The following is a 12,002-nucleotide window of genomic DNA, read 5'->3' as shown; positions in this document are numbered from 1 at the left end:
GCGACGCGGCGAGCGGCGGGGTTGCCAGGGAAACCGAACCGCTAGTTCCCGTCCGATTGCTGCTGCTTAGAGGCGTTGCGTGTCGGGTCGCCCGGCTGCCTTTCGGGGGTGGTCTCGCTTCGGGTGTGACTGGGGGTGTTCAGTCAGGGTCGTTCTCTGGCAGGGCGAGGGCCCGTGGAGAAGTGTGGGGCGGGAAGAAGGGAGCAGATTTCCCGGGGCTGGAGTTGGGGAGCGGAGGGGAGCGTTTGGTACAGGGGCGTCTTTGGTTGTCTTTGGAAAACTAGATTTTAATATGCCCGGCACTCAGCTCCCAGAATTGGATGGGCCTCATGCGAGGACCCCAAAACCCAACAAGAGGGGGAGGGGGTCTGGCCCTTGGCGTTGTAAACACTCACTCAGCGGTCCCTCCAGGCCTTTACCCCAGGGGTTGCCTCTTGGCGTCGGAAGGCATCTAATGAAGATCCTGGGCTTCTCTCCTCAGATGGTTGATTCTGGGATAGGTTGAGGATGCAGGGGTTTCACAGCTGTAGAGTTCCCCAGATCCCCTTTTGCTCTGCATTAGAGGTAAGACATCCCGGAATAGAATTGGATCTACTTATATGTGGTAGCAAAAGTTACTTGTACGAGGTCATAATATGGGGTAGTAGAAGGTGCATGAGTTTTGCAGTTAGAAAGATCTGAGTTCAAATTCATTATGATATGATAAAAGAACACCGGCTATGGAATTGGACTGCTTACCTTTGTTCTGGGCTTCCCAACTGGCTTAGTGGTTAAAGAATCCTCCTGCAACACAGGAGATGCAGGAGACATCCGTTCGATCCCTGTGTCAGGGAAAGGGAATCTATATGACCTACGTTATTACTTGAGTCAGCAACTGTTCTTTTGGGTTTTGTCAACCAGCCTTCATATAGTCCAAAAATGTCCCATATATGCCAGAGGGACCAAGATGTAGGTTTTTGGTGCATTTATGTTAGTTCTGAAGAAATTCAAACACTGCTTTTCTATAGTTTTTGAATAGTTTGTACGCAGTTGGTTCTAGTCTCTGCTTTCTAGGTTGCAATGATGGACAGGAGCCACAGTGCATTTTATTAGCTTTGGTTCTTTTCTTTAGTGGTGTCTTTAGTCCTTTCCTCTCTCATTTCAGCTGTAGCCATGTCCCTGAAAAACCCTCTAGGGCTCTCTTTGATCCAGTGGCTATCCCTCTGTTTTCTCAGCTCCCCCTAGATTCCTCATCATTGTCCATTGTACAGAGTTTGATCATTCTGATCACATGTGTCTTTTGGTAGCACCAGGAATGTTCCCACACACAAGCAACCAATCACTTTTCTTCTTGTCAGGAGAAGACATCCTTGGGAACTATTGCGAAAAGGAAGGATCTGGGGCTGGGCTTAGGCCAGTCCCCTTGCCTTGCCCTTCCCACGGTTGATATTCTGGGCAAGATGTACATGTCTGGCCGGATTGGAGTTTTCATCTCAGCTCTCAGCATCATTGTCATGTTGGGCTGCCTCTTCCTCCTGAAGACAATAATGGCTCTTGGGTCCGAGACATCCAGGGTGACTGTAGGAGAGCGTGGTGAGTTACCCTTTGGGACCCCTGACTAAGAGTAACTGAAAATGACTAGAGGAGAAATCACCCCTGGCCTCCCCCAAGAGTGAGGCTCCTCATTTGGGGAGATGATGGTCTCCTCTGTACAACGGACCTGGATGGATTGATTCTGGCAGCAGCCAGGATAGGTCTTCCTGGCTTTTTCTGTCCTCTCTGGACAAGGAGATAGTACTTCCAGTCTGGCTTACTAGAGGTTCTGGGTTTGCCCAACCTTTCTCTCTCTCTGCAGAATGGCTGGTCCTTGAGTGGTGCTGGGTGCATGTTAGTGGATGGTGGGGGTGTGGGAGGAGGGGAAAGTGGCTGCAGAAATATTTTAGATAAGAATTTGGGAAAGGCTAAAAGTCCCCGAAGTGCATTTGGCTTCCATTCCCCATTTATTGAGGCCTTATCAGTTACCCCCAACTCAGGTGATACCTTTTGCAGTGAAAGAAGGAAAATATCCTTCCAATAAGAACCTGTGCCAAGAGCCATGCCAGGGGAATGAATTCTGGCTGGCTGGGCAGATGTTCCGCGGTGCATGCTGTGGTTGGCTCTGCTGGGGAGGCGTCCCTAAGGATGTCTCGAGAGGCAAAATCCATGTCTCCTTTCCGATCTTGCCTCTGGGCTACATAGACCCAGCCAGCTTTCTGTCTTCAAGGTTGGCTCTTGGAATCTAGCTTACCTAGAGCACCTCTTCCCTGCCGCCCCCTCCCCTTTTTTGGTGGGGGAGCTGTCTCTTCTCCTTTAATCACTAGAGGCCCCAGTTCTTTGCTTTCTGTCAGGAAATAATAGACTGTTTATTATCTGTGCTTCTTTTACTTTGAACTTAGGGTTCTTGTGAAGGCTGACCTGCCAGCCAAATCTCCCCATGTAGCAGGCCCCTTCCCTGTACCCACTGGGATCGTCTGCACCTGGCTTTGGCAGCTCCCTTGGGCAGCATGCCCATAAAAGAGAATAGAGGGTTGTACTCCTTGCCAGGACTCTTGAGGCCCCTGTCTGGAACCAGGGCTGGGCGTCTGTCTCCCACGGGTCACTCCCTGGCAGCTTGTCGGGCCTGGTACAGCCTTGCCCATGTTTGAAGGTGATGACTGAATTGTAGCAGCTGAGGGTGAGGCTGGCAGCCCAGCCGGGCACCTCTGTGAGCTGCTCTGGGCCCTGGCCAGCCCAGCTGGGGCTGCTTTTTTTCCTGGGAGCTCAGCAGGTTAGAACAGTGATCTCTGCAGATCTCCCAGAGCCCACTGGCTGTGTGGGGTCCCTCCTCTGGTGGGAAGTGATATTGGCCACGGGGTTATCAGTTAACTGCTTCTCTACAGTTCCAGTCCTAGAGCAGGGCTGGCCCACACACCCAGTGGGACTCGTTGCTACACCCAGTGACCGGCAGTGGGAGCGCATTCTGGGCTGTGAACCACTTCTGCGTTCAGTAAGCCCTGGTTTGCCAGAGGCTTCCTGGGCTGTCTGTTTGGTAAGGTAGGGGCACATTGGGGTGCCTGAGGGTCCAGGCTGAACCCTGGACCTGCTCTCCTGAGGCAGTTAGGGTTTGAACATGGATAGGAAGCCTGGCTCCTCTGTGGCCTCTTTTTATCATCCTTACAATGGAGGTAAGTGTCTTTATCTCTTATCAGGGCTTCTCTGATGGCTCAGCAGGTCAGAATCTGCCTGCAACGCAGGAGACACAGGGATGCCTGGGTTTGATCCTTGGGTCAGGAAGATCCCCTGGAGGAGGAAATGGCAACCTGCTGCAGTATTCTTGTCTGGAGAAACCCATGGAAAGAAGAGCCTGGGGGGCTCCAAAGAGTTGCAAAGACTCGGAAATGAACGATCGACTAAACACATGCATGCAAGGACATTTATTTCGTAGAGTGATAAGGCAGTGTCCTTTCTCGGTACTGTAACAGAATACTGCAGACTGGGTGGCTTATAAACTACAGACATTTATTTCTCACAGTTCTGGAAATGGGGACATCCGAGATCAAGGTGCCAGAAGATTGAGTGTCTGGTGAGGGCTTGCTTCCTGGTTTGTAGACTGCTCTCTTTTTGCTGTGACCTCATGTGACAGAAGGCCAACAAGGGCTACTTGCCCTTAAGAGGGCTCCAGTCTCTTGACCTAATCACTTCCCAAAGACCCCACTTCCAAATACTCTCACTTTGGGTATTTGGTTTCAACATAAGAATTTTCGGAGAGTATAAGTATTCAGTCTATCCCGTGTAGTTGATGCCGATGCCAAGTTGCTTCAGTCATGTCCAACTCTGTGCAACCCCGTAGACGGCAGCCCACCAGGCTCCCCTGTCCCTGGGATTCATCAGGCAAGAACACTGGAGGAGGTTGCCAATTTTCTTCTCTAATGCATGAAAGTGAAAAGTGAAAGTGAAGTTGCTCAGTCGTGTCTGACTCTTCCTGTCCCCATGGACTGCAGCCTACCAGGCTCCTCTATCCATGGGATTTTCCAGGCAAGAGTACTGGAGTGGGTTGCCATTGCCTTCTCCAGTCATGTAGTTGAGAAGAAATGTATATAAAAAGCTTGTACAAAACCTGCCAAATAATGCCCAGCAGCTTATAGTGTTATGCCCAGCACCTTGCTGATCAGATTCCCTCCCACCTCTCTGATGTCTGGTAGATGTCACTTGTTCGCTTATAAATAGATTCAGTACACATTGAGTCAGTCTATACTATCTGGCATTTGGGCATCCAGGGGTGAGCAGGGCAGTCACGGCCCTTGGTCTCATGGAGCTCAGCCCCTGATATGAGACACAGGAAATAATCATAAGTGGACAATAATAAGCACCAGTCACAGTGAGTGCTACGAAAGGAATGAAAAGCGAGGGAAAGAGGAGGTGTCATTTTAAGTTGGAGAACTGAGAAGCAGCAGCTGGCTGTTGGGTGCAATGCTAGGAAGAGGGAACTGCCAGGGCAAGGCCTGTGGGGCGGGGCTGGGCTTGCTTTTTTCAGGAGGTGAAAGGTCAGTGTGGTTGGAGATGAGGGATGGGGAAGGAGGGTAGTTCCAGTTCAGGTCTAGGCTTTCCGGGAACCTCCAGGGCCTCTGTCTAAGGCTTTATTATAAGTGCAACAGGAGGCCTTTAAAGCAGGAGAGACCTGGTTGGGTTTTCATTTTAAAAAGACCTTTCTGCTGGTGTGTGAAGAATGGCTGAGGAAAATGTAGAAGGTGGTAGGCCAGTTGAGAGGCCCCTGTGGCAGGCTGGGCAGGGAGTGACCATGGCTCAGACCTGGAAAAGTGGCAGAGTCGAAGTACTTTCTGGGGGAAAAAAATTTATTTACTCTTTTTGGCTGTGCTGGGTCTTCATTGCTGTGTATGGGCTTTCTCTGGCTGCGGCAAGGGGGAGCCACTCTAGTTTTGGCGCTCGGGCTTCTTTTTTGTGGGGCACCAGCTCATGGCAAGCAGGCTCCAGTAGTTGCGGCAGAGGGCCTCAGCAGTTGTGGCTCATGGGCTTAGTTGCCCCAGGGCATGTGAGATCTTCCTGGACCAGGGATTGAACCCGGGTCCACTGTATTGGCAGGCAGATTCCACTGGACCACCAGGGAGGTCCTTGAAATTCTCCTGAAGATGGAGCTGACAGGCCTGGTTAGCAGATGTGGGTGATGAGGAAGAGGAAGTGTCAAGAAGAATGCTGAGTGTCTGGCTGGTGCCTTTGGGTGATGGCCGTACTCTTTACTGAGAAGGGGACAACTTTGGGAGGAGAAGGTTTTGGAGCGAAGATCCAGATAATGGCCTTAATGCTGTCCCTTTTGGCTCCCTTAATGTTGTCCCAGAGGCTTCCCTGGTAGCTCAGAGGGTAAAGAATCTGCCTGCAATGTGGGAGACCCAGTTTCAATGCCTGGGTTGGGAAGACCCCCTGGAAAAGAGAATGGCAGACCTTTCCAATATCCTTGCCTGGAGAATTCCATGGACAGAGGAGCCTGGTGGACTACAGTATGTGGGGTCGCCAAGATTTGGACACGACTGAGCCAATCTCTGTCTGTCTTGGGTCCCTTATTTCCCCTCTCCCACTGCGTGAAGGTTGGCCCCTCCCGATCCCCCCTGAGCCTCTGTTTTGCTTATTAGGACATATGCATCATGTCCTTTTGTGTGGATCAGGGGCGTGGGCTCCATGGGTGTTTGGGCCCCCCTTTCCTGAAACCTCCACACTGTTTGTATAGCTGAGAGAGCTAACACAGCAGGTCCAAGGTTAACATTCCCAGAAAGGCCTGCTCACAAGATTGGCCTTGGCTGACTTCTGGGAATTTGGATTTTCGAGAGAGTTCGTGCCACCCTAACTATTAACAGAGGTATGGGCTCGGCAGAGAGTGCCGTGTGACCAGTCCCCAGGAAAACTCTTGAGTCTGCAGTGGGTTCCCCAGTAGAACGCCACTTCACCCGCGTTGTCACAGCTTCATGCCAGAGGAATGAAGCCCATCCTGTGCGACTCTCCTGGAGGGGGCTCCTGGAAGCTTGCCCCTGGCTTCCTCTGGACTTCGCGTCATATGCCTCTTCCCGTTGGTGGTTTTGCTTTGTATTTTTGTGCTGTTGTAAATCATGGCCGTGTGTACACCTGTATGCTGAGTCCCGGTGGATTGCCAAAACTAGGACTGGTTTCGGGAGCTCCAGGCACACACTAGTTTATTTGTAAGTTTTCCTAACCCCTAAAGCTGTCTACTGCTCGGTCTTTTGGCAGAAATGAGCTGAGTCCTAGTGCTTGTTGATTTGTTTTTAGGTGATCCTTGCAGAGTGTAGGGGATTGTAATGATGTGGGTTAAAGGGCATTGGACCGAGTGTCAAAGCTGGGGGTTTGGGGCTCAGTTCTGGGACCATTGACTTCAGGCTGGTCTCTCCCCCTTCTGGATGTCTGTCTGTCTATTTACAGGAGAAGAAAGGAGTAGGTTTGAGGACTCAGGGCCCTTCTTGGCTTAAGAAGTTTTGACATGTCACTTTCCTGCCAGCAGCTGGCGTCTTTCCCTAGTGGAAGGTTGGAGCTGGAGCAGCGGTGGAGACTCAGTGAGTGAGTGTTTCTGGGCTTCAGCTTTCTATTCTGCCTTTCTGGTGATAGCTTGGGATCTTGGGATTGGGCGTATCCAGAGGCTAGATTGACCATCCCTGTTCTGGCTGTCATTTGTATTTCTCACCCTGATTCCTGCTAAGATAACTGAGGTGACTAGAAACCATGTGATAGGAGGAACTGAGCTCAGCTAGCCTGGCAAAGCTGAGACAGTGAAAGGCAGAGGATGTCTACAGAGGTGACACAAGCTGTGATCTTACCAGGTGTCTGGGGATAGGTAAAGGGCCAATGGAGAGAAATAGACTTCAGTTGAGTATAAAGAAAGACTTTCTTATCTTTAAGGCTGTCTAGCTTAAATATAAGGATGGCTGGCTGTAGTCGGGCTTGGAGGTAGTAAGGCTCCCTTAATTCCAGCTCTCCTAGCTAAGGATGGGGATTGCTTGGCAGGGATTCAGGCATCAGATAGGGTGTTGGACTGGATGGCCCTACTGGGCGCTGGTCCGAAGGGATATATTCTGAGCCTCAGGACTCCAGCCTATCCTCCAAGGGTCCCTTTGTTGCTTCTGACAGTTGATAAATCCCCAGGGAACTCAAGGAAGTCTGGCCTGGGAGACAGTAGAGCTTTGGTGTCTATGCCTGGTCCTGGGGAAGAAAGCAGTGGTAGCCCGGTGCTCCTGGCATTGGTTACTTCAGAGTCATGGGTGTGCGCTCAGTCGCTAAGTCATGTCCGACTGTTTGTGACCCCATGGACTGTAGCCTCCCAGGCTCCTCTGTCCGTGGGATTCTCCAGGCAAGAACACTGGAGTGGGTTGCCATTTCCTCCTCCAGGGATCTTCCTGGCCCAGGGATTGAACCCGTATCTCCTCTGTCTCCTGCATTGGCAGGCAGGTTCTTTACCCCTGGGCCACCTGGGAAGCTACTTCAGAGTCAGGCCCAGCAAAATGGTGAAATTTGGGAAGTTTGAGACTCTAGGCCTCCACTCTCTAGGGTACAAGGTATAATTTGGTGAGACGTTTATGTTGCTGTTTTTTTTCTCTTTTGGGGAGATTGTTTTTATGCTCAGTCTTCTCAGCCTTGGGGATAAAAGACTTTGTTCCTTGTCAGACGGATTTTGGTGTTTGTCAAACAGGTGGGGAGGTGTGGGGAGAGACATGTGGTGATGAACAGTGATCATATTTTCTGAATAAAAAAACCAAGACACATAGTTGTAATATGGACTGAAATGGCGTGAAATAGGGGCTATTTAGAAAATCTAAGGATACTAGGTTATTATACCTTGGATTGTTCAGCTGTACGAGGTTTCCCAGATGGCTCAGTGGCAAAGAATCTGCCTGCTAATGCAGGAGATGCAGGAGACTGGAGTTTGATCTCTGGCTGGGGAAGATCCCCTAGAGGAGGAAATGGCAACCTGCTCCAGTATTCTTGCCTGAGAAATATCATGGGCAGAGAAGCCTGGAGGGCTGTGGTCCATAGGGTTGCAAAGAGTCAGACACGACTGAGCGACTGAGCATGTGCACATGTTTAGCTGCACGCATTCTCTCGGAGTCCAGCACGTGCTTTTCCCATCATGTCAGGCTGCCCAGAGCCAGCTGTGTCCAATCATATGTATATGTTCTTTCTCAGAGGCACTGGGCCAGTCCTGTCTTGGTTTTCTACAAAGCCTTAAATGGCCTGTATCTCCCCTCCATTTAGAAAACTTGAACACCGAGAGGAGTGAGTCACGGTTGAGTGGGTGTGGTTTGGATGTGACGTCTTGGGTGTGCCTGCCCTGTGGACCTGGCCCGTTGCCCACCTGTCTCAGGGGTGGTGTAGTAGGAAGAGTGCTTCACTACACACTGAGAGGCTGAGTTTCGTCCTGCTTTGCCGCTGACTCACTCTGCGGTTCTGGGCCAACAGCTTCTCTTCTCGGAGTTTCAGTGTCTGTCTAGGGGCTGTGAACATGTCCCCTGGAGAAGGGCATAGCAGCCACTCCAGTATTCTTGCCTAGAGAATCCCATGGACCGAGGAGCCTGGCGAGCTGCAGTCCATGGGGTCCCAAAGAGGCAGACATGACTGAAGCAACTGAGCATGCATGCATGCACACGCGCTGCTGGCGTCGTACTTGCTGGTGTCTTGTCGGTCAAAGCGTCACCCAGTCAAGCCCAGAGACAGTGGGGAGGGGGCTACCCGTGGGCATGCGTTCAGCAGCCAGCAGTGCTGGTGTCAACGACAGTAAGCACGGAGGGAGGACGAATATGGGGGTGGCAACTGGTGTGTTTGTCACAGTGTGTTAGACCTCAACCGTGCTTTTCAAACTGAATCTGGATATCAACTTCGTATTTTGTGGCCAGCATTAAAAAAAAGAAGACATAGAATAAGAAGTATCATCATTGAATATACATGAATGCACATAAATATACACACGTTAATCATGAATATTTATGATATACACACAGGACACAATGGAAAATATGTCGTTTTCCGTTACATTTTTGTTTGTACATTTTGTGCTGGAGTCCCAATGAAAATAACTGGCAACACTGGGCTGGGGTACCTCTGAGCCCCAGTGTTCTGTTTCTGTGGCAGAGTCTGGCGGTGAATGTCCGGCTGACCCCCTTCCGTGTGAAGAGCTGTGTGATGGGGACACATCCTGTCCCCAGGGACATAAGTGCTGCAGCACCGGCTGTGGCCATGCCTGCTTCGGAGACATTAAGGGAGGTATGTCAGCTCTTTGGGGAAGAAATCCTGGGCTCCTGGGCTCCCAGAGCTGGTTAGGCAGGGAGCCATCTGTGGTCTTCTCTTTGTTTGTTGGGGGAGTCAGAATCCTTATCCTTCCAGTCCTCATACCCCGCCCCCCTCCAAGCCACGGCAACCCTTCTCCTGGATCAAGGGGCCCATGTTGGCATTGAAAGAACTAGAGGAAGGCCATGGCAGGGGGTGGAGAGTAGGAAGCCCAGGCACCAGGGGAGAGGGTAGTGGTGTGGGAGCCCTGCTTCTGCACCCCACCTAGGCCCACCCCAAACCCACAGTGATATCAAGTCCTGAAGTGAAAAAAGAAAAAAGTGAGTATTCATTGCTCAGTCGTATTTGACTCTGCGACCCCAGACTGTAGCCCGTCAGGCTCCTCCATCCGTGAAATTCTTTAGACAAGAGTACTGGAGTGGGTATCCATTCCCTTCTCCAGGGGAGCTTTCCCAACCCAGGGATTGAACCCAGGTCTCCCGCATTTGCAGGCAGATTCTTTACCATCTGAGCCACCAGTGAGGTACCTCTAGGGAACTCCTTGTGAGATACTATTTGGAAATCATTAATCCAGATGCTCTCTTAGGGCCCTGCGGGGGCTCAGATCCTCTAGCTTCAAGGTGTCCCAGCCAGATGTTTGATTAAGATCCAGTCAGAATCAGGGATGGATTCATCTGAGCCTCTGTGTCTAAGTCCCAGATGGGATCCCACCTGGAGTCACTGGAACTTAACCGTCCTGTCTCTATACCTTTGCCTGTTTATCCCCCAGGGTGGGGCGGTGACTGTCCAAAAGTCTTAGTGGGCCTGTGCATTGTCAACTGCATGATCGATGAGAACTGCCAACCGGGGGAAAAGTGCTGCAAGTCAGGCTGTGGCCGCTTCTGTGTCCCATCCAGTCCCATCACCCCAGCGGGCCCCGAACCCCACCTGGACCATTAGGTCTGACTCTGAATTAGGTGAGTACAGTCCCTTGTTATCAATAATAACAGTCTTCACTGCTGTGATGCTTAGCATGCTGGGTGGGAACTCCAGAAGGGCAAGGCAGTATTCACCCTGGAGAGTCTAGTTAGATTCTGTTTCACAGGTCAGGACCCTGTATAGGCCGAATGGGCATACAGGTGAGCAGATAAGTGTGGTTCCTTGGGAGGGTCCTTCTCCTAGAAGTAGGATTTGATCTGGGCCCTGAAGGCTAGGCTAGATGTGACCCAGCGAGGAGAGCAAGAGAACAAGCTGGACGGGTGGCCTGGTGACCAAAGACACAGAGGGTGGGTTGTATGTGACATGTTTGGGAAACTGAGATGGGGGTGATATGAGAGAGTGGGTAAGGGGCCAGATAGGCTGTTTTTACAACAGGAAATATAAGGTTGGTCACTGCGTGATAAAGACTCTTCAATGCCAGTTTAGCCCGGATTGTTTGAAAAGCAGGTAGCCATTTAAGGCCTGTGAGAGCAATCTTTGCCTAACTTCTCCAGTGTAGAAGGGGAAAAAAACATGCTGGGGAGCTGGAGCCAGGAGGGTGCAATTATGACCTGATGTTTCTTCTTCTTGCAGAGGCCCCGGTGCCCTTGTCGATCTGATGTGTCCTGAACATCGAGGGGGCTTGTCCTGGCAGCCAGGAGAGGCTATTGTCCTGGGGCTTGTGACACCCCTGGGCACTCTCATTGCCCTCGGCACTGTTTCTGTTCCGATGGCTGCCTTGACTGTGGGAAACCCGACCCTGGGCCTGGGCAGTGGGTGTGTGGCGCTTCTTTTCCCCAGTAAAGGCTGGTGCTGACCCTCTTGTCTGTGCTTTTTGAGGGCTAAGTTGAGGAAAGAGAGCAAAGGGGTCCGAGTGTGCCTGTGGGTTCTGGGATTGACTTGTTTAGGAGGGATAAGCGATCTATTCTGAGAACACCAAAAAATGGAGGCTGGTTGGGTGCAGCCAAGGGGGAGATGGGTGGATGCCAAACCCAGGGTGACTTGCCATAGCCATGTGTCTCAGCTCCAGGAGAGGGACAGTCAGGCCTCTTTTTGGACTTGCTGACTTTTCTTTGGCTGGAGAATGAGGGTTGGGGTGGAACTGGGCTGAATGGCTAGTTTCCTGAGTCGCTTGGATGATCCCACCATGGCCCACCTTACTTGGGGGCCAGCCCTTGGCTTCAAGACAAGTGTTTTGTCCCCTCCAGGAAAATTTGCTATATATTTTATGGATCAGATTCTGTATCTTGGAGATCTTTTATGCCATCACATGCATTCTTCTAATAGAGCTCCATAAAAATAACTGGGGTTCCCTGGTGGCTCAGATGGTAAAGAATCTGCCCGCAGTGCCTGGAGACCCAGGTTCAATCCCTGGGTCAGGAAGATCCCCAGGAGAAAGGAATGGCCACCCACTTTAGTATTCTTGCCTGGAGAATTCCATGGGCAGAGGAGCCTGGCTAGCTACAGTTCATGGGGTCACAAAGAGTTGGACACAGCTGAGCGACTCACACACACACATTAAAATAACTAACCAATTATCTCTTGTTGGACATTCTTTAGGTTCTTTGGACCAAGATAATTTTTTAAAAATTCTATTTTTATGGATCAGATTCTATATCTTGTAGATCTTTTATGCCATCATATACATTCTTTTAATAGAGCTCCATAAAAATAACTAACCAGTTATCCCTTGTTGGATGTTAATATATTTGCAGAGAATTCCCTGGTAGTTCAGTGGTTAGGGCTCCATG

The 12,002-nt window shown here is 50.8% G+C and overlaps 1 protein-coding gene across 3 annotated transcripts; it reads left to right on the top strand.

Moving 5' to 3' along the window:
* Positions 1-34: 34 nt before the first annotated feature.
* Positions 35-11,069, top strand: WFDC3 (WAP four-disulfide core domain 3). 3 transcript variants are annotated; one of them, XM_020896880.2, is made up of 6 exons: positions 35-123; positions 482-564; positions 1,338-1,572; positions 9,139-9,270; positions 10,064-10,250; positions 10,846-11,069. In XM_020896880.2, exons 2-5 carry the CDS (start codon positions 508-510, stop codon positions 10,231-10,233), a joined length of 594 nt encoding a protein of 197 aa, XP_020752539.2. In that variant the 5' UTR covers positions 35-123; positions 482-507; the 3' UTR covers positions 10,234-10,250; positions 10,846-11,069. The 3 variants fall into 3 exon arrangements, with proteins under 3 accessions (XP_020752539.2, XP_070328796.1, XP_070328797.1); XM_070472695.1 differs by having other exon boundaries at positions 45-148; XM_070472696.1 differs by having other exon boundaries at positions 51-74.
* Positions 11,070-12,002: the final 933 nt, after the last annotated feature.

Source organism: Odocoileus virginianus, chromosome 9 (assembly GCF_023699985.2).
Source record: "Odocoileus virginianus isolate 20LAN1187 ecotype Illinois chromosome 9, Ovbor_1.2, whole genome shotgun sequence".
Classification (NCBI taxonomy): domain Eukaryota; kingdom Metazoa; phylum Chordata; class Mammalia; order Artiodactyla; family Cervidae; genus Odocoileus; species Odocoileus virginianus.
Note: the sequence above shows the minus strand (reverse complement) of the source record. Positions and strands in the feature narration are given on the sequence as shown.

Bases quoted from the DNA above. Each gene is read 5' to 3' on its own strand.
- WFDC3 (XM_020896880.2), top strand. From the start codon at position 508: ATGCAGGGGTTTCACAGCTGTAGAGTTCCCCAGATCCCCTTTTGCTCT. The intron at 565-1,337 runs GTAAGACATCCC...TCTTCTTGTCAG, and splicing joins CCTTTTGCTCTGCATTAGAG to GAGAAGACATCCTTGGGAAC. The intron at 9,271-10,063 runs GTATGTCAGCTC...TTTATCCCCCAG, and splicing joins CTTCGGAGACATTAAGGGAG to GGTGGGGCGGTGACTGTCCA.